This window comes from Bos javanicus, chromosome 12, assembly GCF_032452875.1.
Source record: "Bos javanicus breed banteng chromosome 12, ARS-OSU_banteng_1.0, whole genome shotgun sequence".
Taxonomy (NCBI): domain Eukaryota; kingdom Metazoa; phylum Chordata; class Mammalia; order Artiodactyla; family Bovidae; genus Bos; species Bos javanicus.
This window is the reverse complement of record NC_083879.1, coordinates 5,215,222-5,242,627: the sequence shown is the minus strand read 5'-3', so window position 1 is coordinate 5,242,627 and position 27,406 is coordinate 5,215,222. Positions and strand designations below refer to the sequence as shown.

General features: G+C 36.0%; 1 protein-coding gene across 2 annotated transcripts in view; it reads left to right on the top strand.

Annotated features, from left to right (window-relative positions):
• Positions 1-4,885, top strand: part of PCDH17 (protocadherin 17) — a 120,943-nt gene extending 116,058 nt beyond the window's left edge. For both annotated transcript variants that reach the window (XM_061434436.1, XM_061434435.1), the window contains exon 4: positions 175-4,885. In XM_061434436.1, the coding sequence (XP_061290420.1) occupies positions 175-857 (683 nt within the window). In that variant the 3' untranslated portion in view covers positions 858-4,885. The remainder of the gene's footprint in view (positions 1-174) is intronic.
• Positions 4,886-27,406: the final 22,521 nt, after the last annotated feature.

Genomic DNA, 27,406 nt, shown 5'->3' with positions numbered 1-27,406 from the left:
GTCTCAACCAGCAGGTTTATGCAACCATCCTGAAATGTTTTAATTATTGTTTTCTTTTCTTTTTAATTAAGAGACCAGAGGTCAAGCAAACCCAGGGAGAGCGGATCACAGTCTCGGTAGCAATATAAAGGCAACCCTAGTGATTGGCTTTGCTGTCTTTCTTTTGTTTTGCAGAACCGGAAGAGTGTGTTAATTGCACAGATGAATGCCGAGTGCTTGGTCATTCTGACAGGTGCTGGATGCCACAGTTCCCTGCAACCAATCAGGCTGAAAATGCAGATTACCGCACAAATCTCTTTGTACCCACAGTTGAAGCTAATGTTGAGACTGAGACTTACGAAACTGTGAATCCCACTGGGAAAAAGACTTTTTGTACATTTGGAAAAGACAAGCGAGAGCACACGATTCTCATTGCCAATGTGAAACCTTATTTAAAAGCCAAACGTGCCCTGAGCCCTCTCCTCCAAGAGGTCCCTTCAGCATCAAGCAGCCCGACCAAGGCATGCATTGAGCCTTGCACTTCCACAAAAGGCTCCTTGGATGGTTGCGAAGCAAAGCCAGGAGCCCTGGCCGAGGCGAGCGGCCAGTACTTGCCCACTGACAGTCAGTATCTGTCCCCCAGCAAGCAACCAAGAGACCCTCCCTTCCTGGCTTCTGAGCAGATGGCAAGGGTCTTCGCAGACGTGCATTCAAGAGCCAGCCGGGATTCCAATGAGATGGGCACCATCTTGGAGCAACTTGACCACCCCAGCCAGGATCTGGGCAGAGAGTCGGTGGATGCAGAGGAAGTCGTGAGGGAAATCGACAAGCTTCTGCAGGACTGCCGGGGAAATGACCCTGTGGCTGTGAGAAAGTGAAAAAGAACAAAAGGCATTGGCATCTTCCTGTTTCTTCTTTTGATTGAAAAATGATCCCTCCTGGTGACAACCCCATTGTACAGGGATGAAGAAAGACCGATGCTGCTTTCAGGCTCTTAGTGAACATCTGAAGTGCCCACGAGTACATTCTTTTCACTGCTGTTTCTTTTTCAGAGATAATGATGGATTTTTCTGACCAGACTTATATTAGGACAGAATTAAGGATGCTCAAAGAGGAAAGACAAACAGAAAAGAAAAAGGAGAGGAGATAAAAGAGGATGATGAAGCAAGTTACCTTTTGACAATCTGTTAGGAAGGTATGCAGTGTGAGAATGGAAGAATTTTTCTGATTGCGCTAAGACTGTCCTCCATGGTTTATGCTGACTTAACTGTTTACCTATAAACCCCATACAAAGCAGGGTCATAATTTTTGATCTGTGGTAGAATTTCTAGCAGTCACCACAGGCTTCTACTGAACGTCCCGAGAAGACCTTGCAGTAGTCCAAGCTACACCAAACATTAACACATATTTGTGGTAAACATTTCTGTATAAAGTTACCTGCCACACATATAAACACAGAGAACATTCCATATCATTAGTCAAGAAAAAAATTAAAAACTGGGTCATTTGTAAAACACCTCATGTCGTATAAAAGTTAAATGTAAAAAGATATATTCCATTTTGTCCTGCACACACATAGACTAATTCACTTCATGAAAGGAGAAGAAAATTTAAAGGTTTAAAATGCCTCTTTAGCATTTTAGTGTCCAACAAACATACACATAACAATGGATATGTTTTAAATTTGCTCTAGAAAAGATCTGAAAAATAGTTACCATTGAGCGCTGATATTCAGAGACAATTAACATGATTGATATGTTTTATTCATTTGTGGACACTAAAATAGCTCAGGAACGTGAAAATGTTTTAGACATACACAAATCACATGACCATTTAAATGTGCAAATGTAAGAAAATTAAATGTGTTTACATCAAATGACATATTTTTATTGATTTATTGCAGATTCAGTGCATATGAGCCAAATTGTTGAGTGTATAAGAGCTATATTGTGTATTTTATTAAATTAATATATAGTTGTGTTGCAAAAATATTTGGGCTTATATTGTAAATGGCAAGTGTTGCCTCGGTAGCTGTCGAACTCTATGAGTTTTGTTTTTTCCTGCTTCCTTTTCCCCATGGAGTGTTGGAAGCAGTGCCTCAGAGCAAAGTCTCTTGTTTAATGTATAGTCTACCAAGTACTACAGTACATAATCTGTTCAAAATGTGTTTGAGTGAGCTGATGGAGCTAACTGAAAGGTCAGAAAATACATCTGTCAGTCACGGTTATGTGCAAGTCCTTTGTGGAAGCTTTTATTAAAGTCATGCTAAATCACAAGAATTACATTTGTACCAATACCTGAAACTTCTTCATGTTTTTCAATAACTTCCAGCTTCTGCCTATGTAGATATCATACTGTTGATTGGTTCTCAAAAGTATCCTAAGTGGTTCAAGATGTGTGTTCCCATTATATTTCAAAACCATGCAAAATGCTTTAATGCATGTGTGGTACCAGCACTGGTTACTTGCATTGTGTAGTGTTTTACAAGAGGTCTTGGTCTTAACAAAAGGTTTGCCTTTTTTTTTTTCAGTGCTCTTTTGCCTCTTTTTATCGCTGTCCTTTGAGAACAATACACCTTCTATTCCTTCATTTTGTTGCACCTTTCCTTGTGACATTTAGCAAGTTTCAAACTTACTTCCATATGAGGCTAGGAAACCTCAAATTTCAGGAATTGGGAAAAAGTAAAATTAGCACTTGCAGAAGTAGCAGCAGATGGGAAAATGCCTTGATTGACATTTTCCTTCAGCGTTTAAAAATTTTGGCATTTTACAGCTTCATGACAAACAGTTTCCAGCCCATACCTTAGAATATGTGGTGCTGAGTTAAATAAAGGCTGTTTGTGCACTGGAGCAGAAAAATGCATTATTTGCAAACTGGTGGAGAATTCTGTGCCTTCTTTCCTGGCCACCAAGCCAGTGTAGTAACAGCGTAAATGTCATAAAATACTTATATCAAAAACAAAAGCAAAAACAAACACAGAGGTGAATTCAGTTTTGTAATTTTAAACCTCGAAAAATCCAACTGAAAAGATTTCCATCCAATGCTGTCAAGATTTGAGACTGTACCTTGTTTGCAGAACTGCTTTGAAAGGGAAGAGTGGACAACTCCCATCAGCCTTATTCTCTTGAGAACTGTATTTGGTTCCTAGTAACAGCCTTTCCAAAGCTCTACTCTTGGTTTTTATTATTCATAAATGTTTAAATTAGAAAAGAAAGGATCTTGTACGTGTGAAACTTAATTGACTCTCTATATTTTGGACAATTTATGTATCTGAAATGTGTCGTCTCTGTTATATGATGTTATTTTTTGCCAGGAGACTACAGGTTGATTTAGCTTGATAGCTGCGATTTGATGGAAAACTGATTTCCATTTAGTCTTACCAAGTGTTGCCTCTCTCTTACTAGACAATAGCCAAGTAGTAAAATCTAAGGCAGTATGTAAATGAAATCAACAAAGAGAGTAGGGTTTATTTTTAAAATGTTCTTAATGGTGAGTAACCAGTTGTTCAATTTATTAAAAGTGTCTGAAGACATTAAAACACTATCAGATTTTAAGAATTGGTTGTGCCAATGTGTGAGGGATTACCTTTAGGCTCTCTGTCACCAGTGATTTACTAGCATTAGCTATTTAACACATTATCTGTATTTAGTAGTGATTATTTATTTACCAGTTGGTGGTAATTCAGCAGTCAGGACTCTAAGCTTTTATAGTTAGGTTGAAGGGAATCTTGCTTTTATTCATTTGGCTGGCAAATGCCTTTATCACAGACCTCTGGTGCTTGGCTTCCATGGAAGTCTCTGAGATGCCAAAATTACCCCTTTGGGGAGCAACTTGCTCCAAGGGGTGATGCAGTGATATTTCAAGGGGTTTTTGTCACAATTCAGAATGTGAAAAATTATCTTAATTCACATGCTCCAATTACCAGCCCCTCAAAAAAATCCCCCACATTCAAAATAAATGAAAATACTTTGTCTTTTAGGTCCTTGAATAACTGTATCAAGCACAGAAAAAGTATCTATAGAATTTTTCATAAGAAAGTCAAAGTTCTAAAAATTGTTTACTGATGAACTAAAAAAAGTACCAGTAACAAAACAATGTTTCCATTAAATGTTAATGTGTTAATGATAAAAGATCTTTTCATCAAAATTAAAAGTAGTGAGAATCAGTGTTAGTTGTATCTATACCAAAGTAAACATAAAAAAGACGTATCACACAATTTCAAAGAATGCTTTCATTTTATTTCTTAACCTGGCATACTTAATCCTTACTGCAGGCAATATGCAAATATTGGCTCACTACTCCATAAATTAATTGAATTCCCGGTTGGGTAATTGACTTGTTTTGTTTTTCTAAATTAGCTGAGATCTTGTAAAACATGACTTCCCTTTAAAGGATCTAGGTACTGCTCAATTTAAAAAATGATACCATAAAAAAGAAAAAAAGTAATGTCGTGATGGAGCAGTATGCTTTATTAGAACCAGGTTAAAAGCTGTTTGTTGCCTAATGGAGTAGAAGTTGCTGAGGTCAACAAGTAGACTGAGATTTGGCATAATATATGCCCACTCATTATTGTCTAATTATATTCTTTTGACAACACACAACACTTACCGGAGCATTAATTCAAATGACGGTTTTGGCTATCAAGATGTGTTGATTCGAAATGTAATTGAATGAGACCTGAATACAGTCTGACTTTCCTGGCTCCAGTGTTTCGTAGGTTGGCTATCCCCATTTATCAGCCCCATCACTCCATAAGGTTCTTAGCTGCACCAAGTGATTGGTGAACAAGGCCAACAACAAAGCAGCATACATTGTATGGATCTATCTCAACGCTATTGTTTAATGGCTGTGTTTAATGTGACCTATCTGGAAAATGAGGACTCTGAATAAAAAGCTATTACTAATACTGGTGTTGCCTTCCCTTGCATTCTCTAATACACTGTGTACCGCAGGGACCCTGATCATAATTATTTTGGAAAGCAATTGTGACATCACAAATGTTTGTGCTATTCCTTTATTTGCCAGTAAAATAAGCTTTTGGAAAACTTATTTAGCAATAATGACACTCAGTGGGAATTCATTACCAGGCTTTCAGAAAGCCTGATAAGCTGGATAGTCAAATACTTACCATGGAGTCATAGCCTTATGATACTAGTGGCTTTTCATATTTACGATTGGTTTGAAGATACTTTTGGTACAAGATCCTAAAGGACTTCAGAAAAGTCATTTTTATAAGACCTCTCATAAGCTTACATGACTGATAAAACCACCTATTTATAAATGGTATTTTAAAGTTAGTACATGTTTATTGTGGCATCTTAAAATAATAAGCCTGTCTTTCTACTTACTAAACAAATGTTTACTGAATTCCTGCTCTGTGTTTTCCTTGGACAATTATGCCCCAGGAGTAAACAGTAAAATCCGAATGGTGCCTGAGTCACAGTAGTCTGGTGGGAGAAACACAGAGGTAAGTTCAACTCTTTATGAACTAGATTTGCTTGTTTGCATTTTCCCTCAGCTAGACCACACATACCATATCTCTGCCAGTTCACACCCAGTGAGTAGCATCTTCTAAATTACAAACCAACATAATGTTCTGCCCCTGTTGATTTTTTTTCTTTTAATTTTACTTTTCTTCTGACAGTATAAATTACATCAAGTGTGCATTGCTTTTCCATATTTAAGATCTTTGTGGTTTAGACTTATTAGAATAGACTAAATGTCCTACCCATTATTTTGTTCATTTATTGGTTAACACGTCTGTTTCTTTTTCAATGAGCACCACTTAGGTGTCAGGTTCCATACAATGGTCCTAAGGTACAAAAAACTAAAATAATTACATTTTACCATCAGAGTACTTATTCCTTGTACCTAGGTGGTATATGCAAACATAGAAATTGATCTTATATTGCCTTGAATTATATTGCCTCATAGAAACTGACCTTATATTACCTTTTATAATAGAAAATATTTCTGTGTTAAGTAGAGCAAAACCATATGGTTATCACGTCATTTATTGCTTTCAAGTGTGTTAATTAACTCACCTGAACCAGTTGACCAAGGCTGAAGGATTTGGAAGTCATTCAGATGAACAACTCTACCTGGCCAGGTTGCAATGAGGAGGAAGTCATGTGTGCAACATGTATCATAAGCTTCCGTCATGTCAATGAGCTATTAAAGCTCCTCAGATTAGAGTGGTTTTTAAGTAGATATGCCCCAGAGATACAATTATTTGACAATCAGAGAGCAATCATTTGTAGGATATGAAGAGAACAAATTCTTAAACATTACTATAGCATCAATACAGCACAGAGAAATAGATCATCAAGTTAATGGACCATCTTCAAACTCTTTATTACATGCTTTTGTAGATGGTTGCACATGGTTCACCAAGGAAATATATCATTTTCTCTTCATATTAGAAATTAATAATGCTGGATAATCCACTGTCCATTAGGATTTATAAAAGGGTACAACTTCTTTCCCTGTTCTCCCTTTTTAATAATTCAGAAAAAAGTTGCCAAACAATAACTTAGTTTTTGAAGCTACTGTAAATGTTAATGAGTATCTTACATACAAATATCGATTAGAGAGGGAATATTTTTGTGTGTGTTTTTTTTTTTTTTTTTTTTTACAAATTTTGTATCACACAGACTGACTTCACCCATTAGCTGTGTTCTATTTTTTGTCTTACAAATGAAGCATTTCACTTTGAGAGGAAGAATTTATAAATGATCTATAGCATTCTAATGAACTAAATTTTGATTATTATTTATATTTCAAAATCTATTTTCCTGAAGGTACAATATTCAATCAAATTATTTCCTAATATTTTTCAAAGATTGTTGTAAAACAGAAACAATATTGGAAGCTTTCTTTGTTATTGTTCAACTTACACAGTATATCATGATATTTTGTATAAAATATTGGTCAGCACCATTTATATGAAAATTGTGCTTATTTCCCTAAGGGTTTGTAGCATCAGGCAGGTCAAATAATAGTTACGCAAGCCTTGTTAATATTGATAAATTCTATTTGTAGAGAATTTTCCAATTCCCAGAGAATTTTCACAAATTTAGAAGGCATTACAAAATTAGAAATTCTGAAGCTCAAGGAAATAAATAAACTTAACCAAAGACATTGAGCTTGGAAGTCTTAAGACCACACTTGAACTTACTGAGCAGTTCCTCTGTTTGCAGCAGATTTTGTGGATTCCAAAATCTTGCCCTATTTAACATCTAACCTTTCTAGTCTCTTATTTATCATACTAAAACATTAAATTATGCCAGTGATATGCTTTTCACTTTAAGTTGACAATCATGTCATCAAAAAAAAAAAAAAGTCATATAACCCAGATAGTCTCTATGTTAATAGTTCATAACAACATTAAATAATTTAAAAATAGAGAATAGGGATTATACTCTACAAGAAAAAGAAAAGACATCATAAGAATTGAGCCTCTCTTAAGATTGCCTTCAATTCTTTACTGTCATTTATAAAATTGTTTTATAGCATTGATGGTATGATCTCCAAAATATTCTGAAACATTATGGAAGATTTGCTTTTTCATGAACTTAACATATTCTCATGGAAGATATTCATAGATTTTAATTCCTTTACATCATAAGGTTATGCATATGCTGAATTAATAAGATTACTAATTGACTTCTTAGAAATAATCACATAAACCAAAAATATTGAAAAGACATTTAAATATTGCATTCATATATATGGATCCATATGCACATATGGAGGCATGAGAGTCAAATTATTTCAAACGTCAGTATCACAAAATAAAGAAGAGAATTTAAGTAGTAGCAATATGGATAAAGGCTGAACACACTTTTTTATTTATGACTTTCCTCATCTACATTTGATAAAATATTATATCATTGCTGTTTTCAATAATCTGATGAAAAAGAGAGATTACTATAGCTATCCAAGTCATTTTCAGTCTGGTTAATCAAAAGTGAAGTGTTCTGATTCTGAGTTTTGCTTATTCATTCATTTTTAAATATCTCTCTTTGCAATTTACAGAAAACCAACCTTATTCTCAAGAGGTCCAGAAATAAAATTTAATGTAATTTTAACACTGTTTTATATTTTAAAAATTTAAATTCACATAGATGGGATATGGTATTCATTCCTTCACTTTATTGATCAGCTGAATATCTCAACACTATCTCTTTGCCATCATATTTTGACATTATTCCTCCTTATTTTTGCAGTTGAAATATGTTTTCACTATGATAATTTGCTTTGATGTAATATTTTTGAATTTTTATTCTATTCTTTCTATTAAAAATCAGGTTTATTTATATAGATATCTTTATAGCATTAATTTTTATAGCATTATCTACTGTCTTGCATATAACCAGTCTCTTATTTTCATCTTAATTTCATAATTTTCTATCAATATCAAGTATTATATAGTCTTTCTCATCTATTTATTTTTCCATTAGGTATATTCATATAAATATATTTCTATATGTCTTCTTATTCATGGATCAATTATAAAGGTAGTGATGTACAATCCAATAGTTACAGCAAGTGGAAAATGTTCAAATTGCTTTTATTAAACTATAGGAAACAACTAGTTTTTAGATGTAGCCTACATAGAGTGTTAAAATTGACAAAATGCTTAATAAAATATAACAGGTATAAAAGGTGGTAAATAAATACACAGGGTTTGTAGTTAAAATCTTTATGCAAGAGTGCCTCACTACTTCATTGAAAATTTGAAAATGTGATAGAAAATAAATCATCTTACTCTGTTATTATTAGTGCCTCAGTTCAGTTCAGTTCATTCACTCAGTCGTGTCTGACTCTTTGCAACCCCATGAACTGCAGTACGCCAGGCCTCCCTGTCCATCACCAACTCCCGGAGTCCATTCAAACTCATGTCCATTATGTCGGTGATGCCATCCAGCCATCTCATCTTCTGTCGTCCCCTTCTCCTCTTGCCCCCAATCCCTCCCAGCATCAGGGTCTTTTCCAATGAGTCAACTCTTCTCATGAGGTGGCCAAAGTACTGGAGTTTCAGCTTTAGCATCATTCCTTCCAAAGAAATCCCAGGGCTGATCTCCTTCAGAATGGACTGATTGGATCTCCTTGTAGTCCAAGGGACTCTTAAGAGTCTTCTCCAACACCACAGTTCAAAACCATCAATTCTTTGGCGCTCAGCTTTCTTCACAGTCCAACTCTCACATCTATACATGACCACTGGAAAAACCATAGCCTTGACTAAACGGACCTTTGTTGGCAAAGTAGTGTCTCTGCTTTTCAATATGCTATCTAGGTTGGTCATAACTTTCCTTCCAAGGAGTAAGCGTCTTTTAATTTCATGGCTGCAATCACCATCTGCAGTGATTTTGGAGCCCCCAAAATTAAAGTCTGTCATTGTTTCCACTGTTTCCCCATCTATTTCCCATGAAGTGATGGGACCAGATGCCATGGTCTTCGTTTTCTGAATGTTGAGCTTTAAGCCAACTTTTTCACTCACCTCTTCACTTTCATCAAGAGGCTTTTTAGTTCCTCTTCACTTTCTGCCATAAAGGTGGTGTCATCTGCATATTAGTGCCTACATGTTAAGAAATTCTCATTTTGAAAACTCATAATGTGAAATGTTTGGCTTTTACTGAAGATAAGACCCTTCCTTCTGAGATATGATTATGATTTCTCAGTTTGCCTTTTCCCCTCAAACACCTCTAAAATTCAACTATTATACTTATTTCATCATTTCTCTCATTTTGGATAACTACTAAAATTTAATCTATGTTCATAATCCAAAGAAGAAAAGGAAATAAATGAATGGGTCAAAAGTGACTTCTCTGGTGATTTTCCTTCCCAAGAATGTGACATGTCACTTCAATTCAATATTAATTTATGGAGCATGTAGTGTGTTTCTGAATACAATAGAGCATACAGATATTAACAGAATGCAGGTTCTGTCTCCATAGAATTTAAAATACACTGGGAAAGGAAGTTATTTACACAAATGCAGTTTGTAGTTGGTACTATGAAAGAAGTACAAGTTGCAGTGGGTGAAAAAAGAGACAGAGTACTTTCAGCTAAGGAGAAGAGAGGTGGGGAGCGAAGGCAGCATTTGAATTGAGCCTTTAAGGTGGGACAGGGTTTTGGCAGCAGAGACGCACAGAAAATGCATTTTGGAAGCAGAGAGAGGCAGTGTGTGCAAAACATTTAAATAAAGTCAGAATATTCTCTAAATAGAAATATACAAAGGTTTGGGAAGGTAGGTTAGGTCAAGATGGGGATTGTACTGATGCTGACATATCACATGAATTTCTCTTCCAGGGAAAAGAAACTCGAGGATACCTGAATTAGGTTCTCTAACTGGGAGAGCTCTGTGAAAGTCTTGCCAAGCTGAATGTGAATTCAGGAAAATAACACTAGGACAGCTTGCTGCTGCCTGGTGATCCATTCTTTATAAGATGCTGCCTAATAGCACCTTGTTCTTGGGTCAGGTCCAACTACCTAAAGGCAATGCCAACTTTGCTGAATCTTGCAATTCTCAGCTTCAAGCTCTCAGCAGAGTATTTATGTGTATGTTTCCAGCTTCCCAGAAATGTCTTTCTTTGAAATTATAATCATGTTTGAAGCTTTAGGAAGCAGAGAGAAGAGAAAGGTAAAGACCAAGAGCATAGATGATTTTCATCTCATGGAAAATTGACTTTTTAACATTCCCAGATTTTCCAATCTGGTACCTGGGTGAGTACTGTTTGGCAGAATATTTCCATGTATATATTTTTTTGATTTATGTCCACTGACCCAGGAGGGCCTTCAAGGCTGATATAGGTATATTATCTTAATTCTTCTATAATATTCCATGCATATCAGAGAGGAGCTTTTAATTATTGATTATTTTGACATTAACATAAGAAATAATGGGTTTCCCTCATAACTCAGTTGGTAAAGAATCTGCCTGCAATGCAGACCAGGGTTTGATTCCTAAGTTGGGAAGATCCCCTGGAGAAGGAAATGGCAACCCACTCCAGTATTCTCGCCTGAAGAATAACATGAAAAGAGGAAAGTGGCAGGCTACAGTCCATGGAGTCACAAAAGTCGGACATGGCTTAGCAACTAAACCACCACCACCACCATAAGAAATAATGCCTTAGCTTACTGGTTCCCAAATGGGGTCAGTTGTGCCCTCCCAGTAGTATTTCACAGCAACCAGAGGCCAAGTGCCAAAGAATTGATGCCTTTGAACTGTGGTGCTGGAGAAGGCTCTTGAGAGTCCCTTGGACAGCAAGGAGATCAAACCAATAAACTCTAAAGGAAATCAACCCCAAATATTCATTGGAAGAACTGATGCTGAAGCTGAAGCTCCAATATTTTGGCCACCTTATGTGAAGGGCCAACTCATTTGAAAAGACCCTGATGCTGGGAAAGATTGAAGGCAGGAGGAGAAGGGGATGACAGAGGATGAGATGAGATGGTTGAATGGTATGAGTGACTTGGACACGAGTTTGAGCAAGCTCTGGGAGACAGTGAAGGACAGAGAAATCTGGCATGCTGCAGCCTATGGGGTCACAGAGTTGGTCAAAACTGAGCAACCGAACAACAACAATTCCCTCCTAAACTCCCCTTGCATCCCAAATGCCACATAACATTGAGCAGAGTTCCATGTGCTATACAGTAGGTCCTTGTTGGTTATCCATCTTAAATACAGTAATGTATACATGTCCACCCCAAACTGAGAGACTGAATAACATATACAGGAAACTTGGACTGTTAAGAAGTGGAGGAATTGGGTTGCTACTGGCATCTAGTAGCTACTAAACATCCTGCAGGGATTTCCCTAGTGGCCCAGTGGTTAAGAATCTACCTGCCAATGCAGGAGACATGGGTTTGATCCCTGGCCTGGAAAATAAAATTCCACATACCACCTGTCAACTTAGCCCATACACCACAACTACTGAGCCCACGTGTAGCAGCTACTGAAGCCCGAGTTCCCTAGAGCCTGTGCTGCACAACAAAGAAGCCGTCACAATGGTAAGTCTGCTAACCACAGCTGAAGAGTATCCCCCACTCGACACAACTAGAGATCGCCCTCCAGCAGCAAGGAAGACCCAGAGCAACCAAAAATACAGACATTTATAAAGAAGAAAACATCCTGCAGCACACAATAGAGTGTTGCCCCCCACCTAACAAAAAAAATGTCACTAATGTCTGGTTGAGATATCCTGCCTTAGAAAGGACGTATTTAGGAAAAGAGGGGTGAAATATATTAGGTTTTGGGAAACAATCATTGACTATTAAATAAATTGATATGTTTTCTTCCTCAGTTTTGAGAAGAGTTCTGGAAATTCTCCTAATTACTTGACATAAGGACTTATTTAAAATTTCTTACAGATATATTCTGCTCTGGAGATTGGCAGCCCAGTGTGCCTTGCAATCGTGAGTATAATCTCAGGTTCTGATCAGTACCGAGTCACTCCAAGATGGTGGAGTAGAAAGACATGTGCGTATCCCCTCCTGTGAGAATACCAAAATTGCAACTAGCTGCTGAGCAACCACCTACAGGAGAATGTTGGAACCCACCAAGAAAAGATACTCCACGGCGAAGGGCAAAGGAGAAGCCAGCACAGGATGGTAGGAAGGGTGCCATCAGGTTTAAAATCAGTTGGATGGCATCACTGACTCAATGGAAGTGAGATTGAGCAAGCTCTGGGAAATAGTGAAGGATAGCAAAGGCTGATGTGCTGCAATCAATGGGGTCACAAAGATTCAGACAGGCTGAACAACAGCAAATCAGTATCAACAGCTCACTGGAAGAATCTCCATGGAAAGATGCTGCTTGGAATGGCTCCTCCTGAAGCAGTCAAAAGCTGATTTCGATATTTGGCAAAACTAATACAATATTATAAAGTTTAAAAATAAAATAAAATAAAAAAAAAAGCTGATCCCCTAAGAAGGGCAGGTAAAATGAAATTCCTCAGGTGTAAAAGGAAGAGTTTGCCTCTGAGACTATCTCAAACGTCTGGTCTACTGCTGCCTTAGAGGTCAAATGACATGATTAATTTATGCTCCAAACTCAAGTCACTTGTCCTTAACGTGTATGTGGAAACTGTCACTCCCATGACACTGGGAGTCTGTGGGGCCAGGTATTAGAAAAAGTGATGGTGGTGGAAGGTGTCAGATCAAGAAAATGGCAATGCTTAAACAGAAGCTAGGGGATCGTAAATATGTCCAGATGCTATAGGATGAATGCTTCTATTGATTTCTTGGGCATCTTCCGACCTGACTTTAATTCTTTCAAAGTAATATGTGGAATGCCAAAAATGTCAGATTGACTTTCTAAATGAGGTGAGGGGAAGGTGAGTGCAAATGGTTTCTTAAAAGTTTTATTTCTTTTGACACATATTCTGTTTTACCCATCTGTAAAGCAGGGTGGGTGGTTCCAATGCACATTTTATGAATTTGAACTTGAAATGACTCTGGTTTAAAAATAATAATGGTAATGTGTTAAAAGGGTGACAGGAACTCCAGTGGCAAAGATGAAAGTCTGCACATTGACAGGCTAATTAATACAAATAGTAGTTACCATAGCCAATCCACATTCGAGATTTTATTTGGAACAACTCAGCTAAATATGCACTAAGTGAGTTAAAAGTAAAGTTAACATACACTGTAGTGAAGGCTGGTGTTACCAACAGACCAGGAACACATTGTGAAAGGGAAAACCATAGTCTGAACCTATGAGGTGTTCTTTCCAGAGAGACTCAGTCACCCTCCAGCACATGCACAAACTTGCTGGGTTTTATTTATGCTGGAATATTTCTATATTGAAAAGCAATATAATTGCTGAAATACCACTACTGTTCAAGGTAATTTAATTTCTAATGGTTTATTTACATAGTGAAATTTGCATTTTATTTCACAGAAAATGTTGTGACTCCACCTGCCCTCAGTTCAGTTCAGTTCAGTTCAGTCGCTCAGTCGTGTCCGACTCTTTGCAACCCCATGAACCACAGCACTCCTGGCCTCCCTGTCCATCACCAACTCCCAGAGTTTATTCAAACTCATGTCCATTGAGTCGGTGATGCCATCCAACCATCTCATCCTCTGTCATCCCCTTCTCCTCGTGCCTTCAATCTTTCCCAGCTTCAGGGTCTTTTCAAATGAGTCAGTTCTTCAGGTCAGGTGGCCAAAGTATTGGAGTTTCAGCTTTAGCATTTGTCCTTCCAAAGAACACCCAAGACTGATCTCCTTTAGAATGGACTGGTTGGATCTCCTTGCTGTCCAAGGGACTCTCAAGAGTCTTCTCCAACACCACAGTTCAAAAGCATCAATTCTTCGGTGCTCAGCTTTCTTATAGTCCAACTCTCACATCCATAAAGACGAACTCTCACATGCCACCTGCCCTATCTTAGATAAAACACCAAAGCAAAGAGAAAAATGGGAACAGTTAAAGAAGAGAATGAATATAAGAACCTTCTTACCCATTGATTCCCGCTTGGCAATACTGAAACTGGAGTCTGGAGAGAGCATGAATAACCCTGGTGCTTTCTACCTTCATGAATAGTGCACTGACTTTATGTTTCAATCTTCTCTTTCTTCATCTTTAGAGTGCTTGCAGTTCAATAAAGGTAATTTCCTCAGGTGATGTTGAGTCCTACAAAGTTCACTGTGAGGGTATGTTCATTTTAGGAAATGTAAAAGACAAGTGAGACACAGAATGTCTTGCCAAGTTTCAACATCACTCCTGCTTGTCTATTATTGGCCTCAGACAGATGGGGGTGCTAATTGTAGATCACAGCCTAATGTAACAAAGCACTGCTTTCTGACCTCCTGTGATCAAGAGCACGGAAATTGGTGCAATATACTTTCCCTTCTCACTGAAGCACATGCATCATTATACATGAGCATTTTCCTTGGGGTCTTCAAGGTTCAAATCCTAGGTGACAACTGCCATTTTAAAGGTGACTCATTACAGTCATTTAGAGAGTCCCCTAACAGATGGATAGGACTTATTTCTCAGGGAACTCTGGCAGGTTACAATTCTCAACAGTTTTTAATCATTTCAACAAACTTACACACATCTGTCAATTACCGTATTTGGTAAAGTTAATAATGCAACAATCTGACGGTAACAAAGTGTTGTTTTTTTAAAAAACTATTCCATAACATTTTTGCATATAGAAATAAAAATATAGGTCAAATAAATTCAAAAGTTTATTTTTTATTCATAAAAGAAGACTCCTTTCATTTTCATGATAAATTTTATATTTAAGTTATTATTCAGAAGAATTCTTAGATGCTTCATATAAAAAGCATCAGGGACCAAACTATAAAAATATAAAGAAAAAAATTTAAGCATAATTAAGCAAAGTTGTTTTCTCTTTGAAAGCTTTGATCATTATATGAAGTTTCCCAAATAAATGAAAATGGAAGTACTTCATTTACAAAGTTACAGCAAGGAAGTATAGTAGTTAAAAGTCATAGACTCTTACCTCAGAGACATAACTCTTATCTACCACTCTCTATATCATGAGTGGGCAAACAATAGCTGTTGGGTCAAATCCAACCCCCAGCTTATTTTTGTGAATAAATATTTATTGGAAACCAGCCACACTTATTTATAGATTGTCTATCTTGTTCTGTAGTACATCTGGCCTTTTACAGAGGAAATTTACTTTGTAAATTTACATGAACTACTACACATGCGTGCATGCTAAGTTGCTACAGTCATGTCCAACTCTGTGTGACCGTATGGTCACACAGAGCTGTGTGTGACCAGCTCTGTGCCAGGCTCCTCTGTCATGGGATTGTCCAGGCAAGAACACTGGAGTGGGTTGCCATGCCAGCCTCTAGGGGATCTTTCCAACCCAGAGACTGAACTCGCATCGCTTAGCCTCCTTTACTGGCAGATGAGTTCTTTACCACTTGCACCATCTGGGAAACCTGAAAGGAGGCGCTATGGCTGCATGGACTGGAAATCCAACCCAGGCCTTCTGTCACTTCTGGCCGGCATGAATCCTACCGCCGAACCACCCACACACCGTAACTACTAGATACTTCAGTGTTTCCATCTGTAAAATGTAAGAGTAACTAACTTCTAAAGTAATTGTAAGGAATAAATGAGGTCAAAACATAAAAAGCTTAGAAGCATTTTGAACACAAAGAAAACTCTCAATGAACACTATCAATTATCTCAAATAGACTCATCTTGGTAATTCAAATATAGCTGCACATGATCACAATATATCATTGCAAAATCTTGTTGAAGGTCTTAGATTATTCTAAACAAAGCAAAAAAAAAAAAAAAAGAAGAACAATAATAATGAAATAGGCTGAAGTTCACTCTGTTTGTTATAATTTCCCAGTCATCACCAAACATTATTCATTGCACGGTAGTAGCTACTAAGTCATTTAAGCACTTGCCACTATTTCACCAGAATCTGGGATACCTTTACCGTGTTTGCCACCAGCTGCGGAAGTGTGCAGTCCATGGTCAAATGCTTCTCAGTAAAGTTAAGCAAGTGGCAGCTGGCACCACGCAGCTCTGTCATAATGAAAACATGAGGTGGCTGCCATTACACAGTCCTGCACTAATGAGAACAGTAGGAGGCTAGCATTACAATGGTCTAATGAAAACAGGAAATGGCTGGCATTACATTGGTATAATAAAAACAGGAGGTGGCTAGCGTTATGCTGGTGGAACAAATAAATTAAGATATGTCAAGCCGTCCCAATTTCATCTTTCTTATATATGACCGCCATACCCAAAATTTAGACGAGATCCATTCAAAGTCAACCAGTGTTGGATGAAAACAAGTTTTTTTCCCACTGCGCTTCAAAAGTTTGTCCTATTTCAACTTGTGTTTCCCTTAGGCCAAAGAAAGCAGGCTGTAAAATAACAATATAATTTACACTAAACTCCTTTTCCCTTTAATTTCAAAAACAAACAAGCAAACAAAAAACCACAAGGCAACATTATTTCTGACTCCAGAAGATTGGCTGGAAAAGAATTAACAATTTCAAAAACAGTTTCTACTTTGGTCGTTGCCTTTTCCTCTCCTTTCTCTGTTAAGTACTCAATGGTGACTAAATACTCAGAGTGGCATAAAACAAAACAGAAAAGAAATAAAATACTACAGAGAAAAAAATTAAGTGCAAAATCAATCAATTAACTAAAAGACTTTTTTCTCTGAACAAAAGGGAAAGATTTCTCATATATTGTTTCTTTTTTCAAACTTATTAGTATAGGTAGAAGACTTATGTATACCTCTCAAGGCAATATATTTACAATATTATGTTTTATTGTAAATCACAGAGCCAGCTGTATATGATTAACCCTGATCTTTTTAATCTGGAGGAAAACAGAGAAAGTTGGCACAGTTCAAAGTCATACATTAAGACAGTACATTAATCCTATCACTCAATAGGTCCAACCCCCATTAAAAAAAATGCAATAGGAACTATTTTTTTACATTAAAATTCTTATTTATTTATTCATTCATTTATTTACAAATGATGTCAAAAAAGAACAATGCCAAAACCACTCCCATGGAAAGGGTCATGTTTCTAAAGGCTCACATACACTGATGGTTTTAGTTTTACAATGTGGGGAACAGACAGGAACATTCTGGTGAGGTCATTAGGTGACAAAACAGCAGCATGATTCCAACAAAGTGAAAATACTGATAATCAAATAAAACCATTTTTAATTCAGTTTTAAACATTGATATTTAATTTCTTTCACTCCAAAATTTTTATTAGTCTTCTCTAAGACTACTCCTGAATTAGCTAATGAACAAATGCACATTCACGAATACATTTCTATCCAATATATACTAAAGAAGCATATAAGTGGAAGTGGAAAATTATCTTATGCTATTACTACCATATTTTTACATTTGTGTAAGACTAAATCTTTCTTCTTGGATGTGCTTTTCTAAGAAATGATCAAAATTGATTAAATTTTAAATAAGGAATCATGGACAAAAATTCAATTAAAATTCCTTATTGATTTTTTCAAAGAGGTGGAGTTTATTAATCTAAAAGAAGTGATTTCTTTTACATGTTTAAAGCCAGTATTAAATCTATGATGTGCTGAACGCTAATGCATGTGTTGCATAAAATCTGTTGCTGGGCTTGCATGGGATTCACAGACATGGCTTAATCGAGACACAAAGTGATGTGTGCCACGCATTCAAAATTAGCATCTGGCCGAGGGCCACTCAATTTGGCATCCTAAGAACTGATTTTATCCTCTGCCAAGTTTCTGCAGGGACTAGACTCACTGAATTCTGAATCACAGCCTCTAATTTCCCCTTCAACAGACTCTCTTTGAATTGAGGGACCAGAGGAACTTGCAAGTGAACATAAAAATTAAATGTGAAATATAGAACTCTCCAAAGAAGAATATTCTTGATACAAGATGCATATAAAACATGAAATATTTCCAATTAATCACTTGTAATGTGGACCACTTACTAGCCAGCTCACCCTCCATTCAATTTATTTGTTTCTTACACAAACAGAGAGCACACTATAGGCTGCCCATTCTGCCAAACTCCAAAGAAACACTTGAGAGCTTATGAATTTTGCATATTATCAATTCACTTGACAGGTCTCATCATATTGTAGGCAATATTTTTTAATAGCCAACTTTGTGGAAGAAATGGCATTTTGCCCTAATATCACACTAACCAATTCTGTCATGGTTGGCATCTTTATTACATTATTAAATACATCAGTCAACACCAGCTGGTGTAATTGAGTCCTGTTTTGTAAAACAGATAGCTGTTAAAACTATGATCTTTTATCAAAGTCAAGTCAACAGGCAGAAAAGATTATTGTTTAACGGAATTTTAGAAAAAATGTATACATATCATTATTGCAAGTATTTCTGATTCAAAATAATGAATCGACCTTTCCTCGGTTTATGTTCAGAATCATTCATAATTGTGTTTCACTGAAAGTTCTGCATTAAGCATTTGATTATAGTAATCTTAGCTTTGTGTAGCATAGGGAAGGCATGAAACCGAACACCTGGCAATTACAAGGTGATCACAAATGCCTGAGGAGGCAACTGTGAGAAGAACTTTAAAAGACATGCTTAGAACTAAAAAGATAATTTATTAGAAGAAAAAAGTTGTCCTTTATTTTGAATTCTTAAAAAAAAAATAGCTCCAAAGAAAAGGCTTAATATGTTTTCTTGAAGATCAATAAAATTATTTTTAAATAAGTAGAAAAGATGCCAAAGCAGAGAAAATTCAAAGAAAAAAATTTGTTAAGTGCTTAGCTTTCTTTTCTTGCAAAGCTCATCAAAACAGCCTTTAATGCCTATATAAAATAATGACATAGAATTAAGTTAAATTTATATAAGCAAAGCCAGCATTATAAAAAAAAAATCAGTATCTAATCTGGATAAAGCAACTTAATTTCTGATTCCCCCCAAATCCTAAAACCTAACACCTGTTCCACTGTATTTTTTTCATAAGAAAGTAAAATATTCTTATAATCTTATCCAGAAAGAACAAAATTCCCATGAGAAATTTCTTGTATTTTTAGCATATCTGAACTTTTAGGATTCCACAGGAAGACATTGTGATAATAATCAACATAGGAACAATTTTTATGTGACTCATTTTAAATAAAAATGAAAAGTTAAATGAAAGATTATTTAAGTAAAATTGAAAATGTAATCTAACAACGTGCTTTCAATAGTATTTTACAAAAGTAGATCAAATAGATCAAAAAATAACTTTCTGAAAATTTGAAATGTAATTTGTGCTTGAGATATATGCATGTTTTTAGTAATACTTCTATTCAATAAAAGTATTCCTTTTAATTTATCTAAAGACTGAACTGTCCTTAAAAATAAATGTTTCAGTGTAGATGTGCCTTCGAGGCCATCTCAAGATTAAAAAAAAGACAAAAAAAATAACCACCTAAGAAAACTAATAGTCCCAGAAATATTCCTCTTTAATTCTTACAATGCTTTCATCTCTGTCAACTGGAAAATATTTAGGCATTACTGAACACTGGAGAAGGGAAGAAGGGCAGGGGTCTCAAAATCAAATCAGATCTCCCACTTTACCTGACACAAAGGGGCTCTGCATGTTATTGTACTTTTAAATATCCACAATAAACTCAAGCAAATAGTTTTCACAATCTATGAGTCGTGTACTACAAAATCCACATACTATCTATTATTAAACAATACATTCTTATGTGTTTTCCTCTATTTCATTCCAGTATCTTAGCTTAGATTTTTCTCAAGAAACTATGCCTATTCAAGTGTCATTACTGTTTCATTTCAGAGATCTCAATAAGTAATAGCTAAATTTGATGTTCAGTTCAACTTAATATTAAATATTTGAGAACTTAATGAATCTAAGTATGGAAGATTAGTTGAGGGTATAGATAGTACCTGGATCTCCCCATGAGTAATCTGTGCCCATGTTCAGAACATCAGCAAAGTCGTGGTATAAAATTAGAAGTAAGCTTTAAAGTGATTGCCATATTTGATATTTTTAAAGAATTAAATTGATAACGGGTAGAATTAAATAAATACTGGATCTCACAAATGTTTTATTTTCATAAAATTTTTATTTTGAATACTATATGGATTGCAATATTTGATTCTATATGTGGGGCTACTATATAGATTGCAATATTTGATTCTATATGTGGGGCTTCCCAGGTAGCTCAGTGGTAAAGAATCAGCCTGCCAATGTCACAGACACAGGATTGATCCCTGGGTGGGGAAGATCCCCTGGAATTGGAAAAGGCAATCCTTGCCAGTATTCTTGCCTGGAACACCCCATAGATGAAACAGCCTAGCAGGCCACCATCCACGGTGTCCCAAAGAGTCAGGCATAACAATTCCATGCAATGCCTATTTCTATTCATCTGTCTCTCTATGTCCTGTTAGTTCTGTTTCTCTAGAGAATCCCAATTAATACAAGTGATGTATCATGATATTGTCAGGACTTTGAGTCAATTTGCTTAGTGGTCAGTTTGGTTAGGATAGTCAAAGGCCATGTTGAGAAATATAACCTGAATTAATTTCGTATCCAAGTCATGTATAAGTTGATTCTCCCAAACATCTTCATCAAAATTGTTGCTGCATGAAGGAACTACCTTGCTGTTCTGAAGGTTAAGTGTATACAGTGAATGAAGGGATGGAGAAATTGATGAAAAGAATGGACTTCTAAGAAATGAAAGCAATGCATACAAAACCTGGATGCCCAAAACATTTTGACTTGTTTAGGAAAATATATTAATAGACAATTTTATACTAGAATGATTATTGTTGTCAAAGTAACAGCCCGTAGAATGATTTCTTGGTAAGGTTGGTATAGACCAAGGTTTCTCAATATCTCCTTGGAGCACTGCTACTTTCTTAAAAGGAAACATATCTAAAAGTTCTCAGTTTATGAACAGATTGTTTGTATTATTATGTAAGATGACTGGGCACAAAATAAGCTAAATATGAATTCCATACATTGATATTTTTTAACTGAAAAAAAGAAAGTACAAATACATACAAACAAGAATACAGATTTAAGAAAACTCAAATAAACCACAATTAATGTAAGATAGTAGGATATTATATCTGTGAAATTAAACTGCCACTAGAAACATAAGCATGATCAGGGCACAGCACTGTTTAGGGATGGCTGCGGTTGGTTGCAAGTTTGGCATTGTTAAACTCCTGTGACTCTTGTAATGACAGATATCTCCTACCACATATTTCTTTTCCACCTATTGTAAAACATTCATTAGTATACATACCTTGATATCTTCTGAATGAATGCATTATTTACATATTATGTCTCTATTCTTTTCTCTTTAGCCTACTGCAATAAATAAGTGTTGATAGGTCTTAGTAACTAAAAGTTTCTATGATTTTTAAAATGAACATTTATACTTTGAAAACTGAGATAGAAAATAATTGACACTCAAGGATATGTCTGCATATTCCAGAGAACATATTGGCTCCGGTTGAGAGAAACTGTTACAGAAAGATATTTTATGGTGATCATGTATTAACCTGGGTTTATTTTATTTTTTTCCAAAATATTTTTGCTCTCCTTGTCCTATTCTCCATGTTTTTTTCTCCAGAATGCAAGCATTAAATTGTGAGATGCATCAGAATGTACCATAGAAATATAGAGACATATGGTTCGGCTTTAGCAATTGCATTTGATTTTATGGCTCTAAATAAGACTGTCTGCCTTCATCTACAACTGAGTTGAAAAAAGCAAATCAGTACCAAACCTTCACAACATGGGATCATGGTTAGGTGGAGTTATAATCTTCCAGACGAAGAAAGGTCAATGAGATAAGACACTGCTCAACAAGTCTTTAAATTTCTCCACTTTGGCAAGGTTCCTAACAAAGAAGCAAGAAGTGGCATTGAAGTGTCTCATTCTTACCTTGGTGAACCCTTAAAATGCAATTTACTATTGCTCTCAATTACTGTACATTCCACAAGTGTTCACTATTTTTGACTTACAGCAGCCTCACAGTCAAATGATGATGACTGAACATAATGAAGTATTCCCTTTTAACAGAAATATAGTGCTAAAGCAAAAAAAAGACATTTTAGACTAATCTGAATGACCCTTACTTGAAGCTTTAATAAACTGACAAAACAATGTGTTAAAAGCTAGAGTGAAAGTTTTTCCACAAAGACAGATATTTTTTCCAAGGAAATAAGTAATTTTCTTCAAAAGGAAGTGATAATTTGGCATGTTTTCCCAGCATGTTATTTGTACTAATTATCTAGATTCTAGAAGGTCTTACTTCATATTGCTAAGATACTTGGTAACTAGCAATGAATTAAAATATGTCAGTTTAGCAAGAATTGCTCGATTACACTTTAACGGAAAGTACTTTTTCTTGTTATGTCTTATGCAACGTTTATTTCTCATAGTAAATGTGTATGTGTATATATTGGCAGTTTAAGGTCTACGTGGTGGCTAAAGCAAAACAACAAAACAAAGCAAAAACTGAGAAACATTGGCAGGGAAGATGATACATATGGATGTGGGTGGCAGTGTTTGAACAACAGATCTGGTTGTCCCTAAGGGAACATTTTAGGGGGAAAATATATCCAAGTGGTGCATTGTGTTACATTTAGTGAAGCTTTCTACCAAATATTTAATGTTATCAAAATTATAACCTTTGCTTGGCTTGGTGTTCTTGAATCTCATTTGTGAGAGAATTTGGATAATGCCATGTTCTCTCTTTACCCTACGTATTTAAAATTTTGTCTTTCTTGTATAGATTAATTTTAAAAGATTGAGTTGCATTACTTATGTACATTGCACAACATGAATATCTAAATATATTTATTTCACCATGTGCAAAACTTGGGCTAGAAGCAAACAAGGAGAACAAACTTATTTGAATTTCATTATGTGAGAAGTTCTACAAAGCTCACTTTCTTTATTCTCATTCAAAAGTTTCTCTACTTCAAATTTGAGATATCCTTAATTAGATATCACTTATTGAGCACAGGCTTTGAAATCAGAAATAAATATATGCAAATCAACTTCAACCTCATGTAATCTGGGTGAATTTGGGTAATTTATAAATTATCTGAATTGCATTTTCTCATTTGTAGGATTACACCTAATTCATTAGGTTATTGTGAAGATAAGAGTGATACTGTTTATGATACGAGGTAAAAATTCTAGTTCCTGTGTGCAATAAAAGATTACTAATGCAAGAGAGTCTTAGATCCATGAGTGAATGTGGGAGTATTAAGGAAGGTGGCAAGAGATACCTACGCTTCCAATTAATGTGATATATTTTATCTATTTAATTTTAAAAATAAATGCTTTGTTACATATTTTTATTACTATCTCTCTTTTAATGCATAAGAAAACTGAAGTCTGACACAACCCATGCAGGATTTTAACCAAGTTTTGAAAGGTGTGCCTTTTCAACAACATATTTCATCTGGGTAAACTCCACCCAAGGGGCTGGAGAATACCTATCTTTTGAAGGCATACTTCATTTTACTGTGTTTTGCCTCATTGTACTTAGAAAATATTGTGGAGTGTTTCCACTTTTTGTTTCATTTTCATTAATTTTTATTGGGGAATAGTAGTTTTACTGGAGAAGGCAATGGCAACCCACTCCAGTATTCTTGCCTGGAGAATTCCATGGACAGAGGAGCCCCGAGGGCTACAGTCCATGGGGTTACAAAGAGTCGGACATGACTGAGCAACTAAACCACCACCACCAGAGTTGCTTTACAAAGTTGTGTTAGTTTCTACTGTACAGCAAAACGAATCAGATATATATATATATATATATATCTTTCCCTTCCTCCGGGACTTCCTTCCCACTAGGTCACCATAGTGCATTATGTATAGTTCCACATAGATAACTAATGACGACATGCTATTGTGGCTTTTTTTTTTTTTTTAAACAAATTTAAGGTTTGTTTTAACCTTGCATCAGGCAAGTCTATATAAGTGCCATTTTTCTAACAGTATTTTTGCACTTTCTGTCTCAGTGTCACATCTGATAATTCTCACAAATCTTTCAAACCCTCCACTAACAGAAGTACTGAATTGCTAAAGGCTCAGTATATAATTAGTATATTTTACCAATAAAGTATTTTTTAATTAAAGCCTGGATATTTTTTAAAACATAATGCTATTGCGCTTTTAATAGACTGTAACACAGTATAAATACACCTTTTTCATGAACTGGGTAACTAAAAAGTTTGTTTGACTTGCTTATTGGGATATTCACTTTATTGAGGTGTTCTGAAACTGTTCATGCAAAATACCAGGCTGGATGAAGCACAAGCTGGAATCAAAATTGCCAGGAGAAATTTCAATAACCTCAGAAATGCAGATGACACCACCTTTACGGCAGAAAGTGAAGAAGAACTAAACAGCCTCTTGATGAAAGTGAAAGGGGAGAGTGAAAAGCTGGTTTAAAACAACATTCAAAAAATGAATATCATGGCAGCGGGTCCCATCACTTCATGGCAAATACATCGGGAAACACTGACAGACTTTATTTTCTTGGGCTCCAAAATCACTGCAGATGGTGACTGCAGCCATGAAATTAAAAGACACTTGCTCCTCGGAAGAAAAGCTATGACAAACCTAGACAGCATATTAAAAAGCAGAGACATGACTTTATGGACAAAGCTCCATCTAATCAAAGCTACAGTTTTTCCAGTAGTCATGTATGGATATGAGAGTTGGACTATAAGGAAAGCTAAGCACCAAAGAACTGATGCTTTTGAACTGTGGTGTTGGAGAATACTTTTGAGAGTCCCTTGGACTGCAAAAAGATCAAACCAGTCAATCCTAAAGGAAATCAGTCCTGAATATTCATTGGAAGGACTGATGATGAAGCTGAAACTCCAATACTTTGGCCACTGGTGTGAAGAACTGACTCCTTGGAAAAGACCCTGATGCTGGGAAAGATTGAAGGTAAGAAGGGGAGGGGATGACCGAGGATGAGACGGTTGGATGGCATCACTGACTCAATGGACTTGGTGATGGACGTGGAAGCCTGATGGGCTGAAGTCCATGGGGTTGCAAAGAGTTGGACATGACTGAGCAAATGAACTGAACTGAACTGAAACTGAATCTCAATATCTCCAAGGAATGCCTGTACCACTCAAGCTAGACCTTCATGAAGTAGGAAGGTTGAAAAGAATTTTGGGATAAGGGAACATCAAGAGCAAAGGTACATATGGCTGATATTTCATCCGTCCTTTGGATATTGGGAAACACATCCATGTGATTGGAGTATAGAATGGGAAAGAATGAACGAGAATGTGACTTTCAAAATGTTCTAGATTTAGAGGTCCTTGATTGCTACGAGTTTGTACTTCTTACCAAAGATGATAATGAGAGGTTTTTGAAACTGCCCATCAGAAAAATAATGTACGGTAGAGTTAAAAAAAAAAAAGTTAAAATGAATTGATGAGGCAATTTCCTGTTAGAAAATTATAATGACCTGAACAGTTCTTTACATATATCAACATACATTTTCAAACCTCACAATGTTTCTTCCAACTTCATGAGAAAACTGAAACAGTCAAAAGAAAAAATAGCATATGCATCCACATCCTCTGCCTCCTCTAGAGACATCATGGATGAGAGCTCTGTTCTCCCAAGCAAATCTGTTTCTCCGTTTCTGTACCGATTTCCATCTTCTCAGAGACTACTCAGGCGTTTTCTTGCCACTTCTGAATTATAAATTAGTTGGTTTCTTTTAAGCATTGCAATTAGTAAACAAATGTGTTGTTATTTATAAACACACATACACATGCATTTCTCTTGACCCACTTGTCTCACCTGCTATTACATATATTGTTGTTTTCCCATTTACAATGAAAGTCCTTGAATAAATTTTATATGCTTTGTCTTCAACTCTTCTTCCATTCTCTCTGAAGTCCAGTCCAATTAGGCTTTTGTTCTCTTCTCTTATTCTCATGACTCTGCTTTTACCAAAATTACTGAAACCAAGGCTGACTTCCAGGTTATTGAATGCAATAGTCAATTGCACGAGCCTCTTTTCAAGGAGTTGATCACTTCTCATTAATATAGGCTCCCTGGTGGCTCAGGCTGGTAAGACCTAGGTTTGATCCCATACTCCAGTATTCTTGCTTGAAGATTTCCATGGACAGAGGAGCCTGGTGGACTACAGTCTATGGGGTCACAAAGAGTCAGACATGACTGAGTGACTGACACTTTTCACACTTTTCATATTAATATATATTTTTTTTACTTGGATTACAGGACTGTCTTGGTTTTCTTTCTGAGATGGATTGATTTTTCAGTATCCTAACTCTCTCTTTTCTTCATTAACTCTTAAATTGGAACACCTCAGAATTCAGTCTTTACATCACCTACATCTCTACTTATATGCATTCCTTTTGTAGTCTTTACTGGTCTCATGGCTTTAATCATTGTGCCAACAATTCTTAAATTTATAGTTCTCATCTAGACCTCTATTTCTAAAGGGATCACCAATCCCATGCATCCAATTCCTTCCTTGATATTTCCATTTGCTACATCTAATTTAACATCTCAAAAAACTGACCTTTGATCTTCACAATTAAAAGGAAATGAAACAGAAAAAGAAGCCACTCATAACCTTCTGAATCTTTGTTGATGTCATCTAAGCTTTCAGTTGCTTGGGTCCTAACTACAGAGGCCTCCTTTAACATTTTTTTTCCCCAAATGCATTTAGATTGTCAGACAACTTGTTACTTCTTTCAAGATATGCATAAACCTTCCACTGTCCATGGCTTCCACTAAACTACCACCGACCAACACCATTGTTTCTAGCCCAAGTTCCTTTATAATATCCTAACATGTCTTTCTGCTTCAGCTTCACATTTTTAACTGGTTATTCTCAAACTAAATGCATAGTGACCCTTTGAAATCATAATCGGCAAATA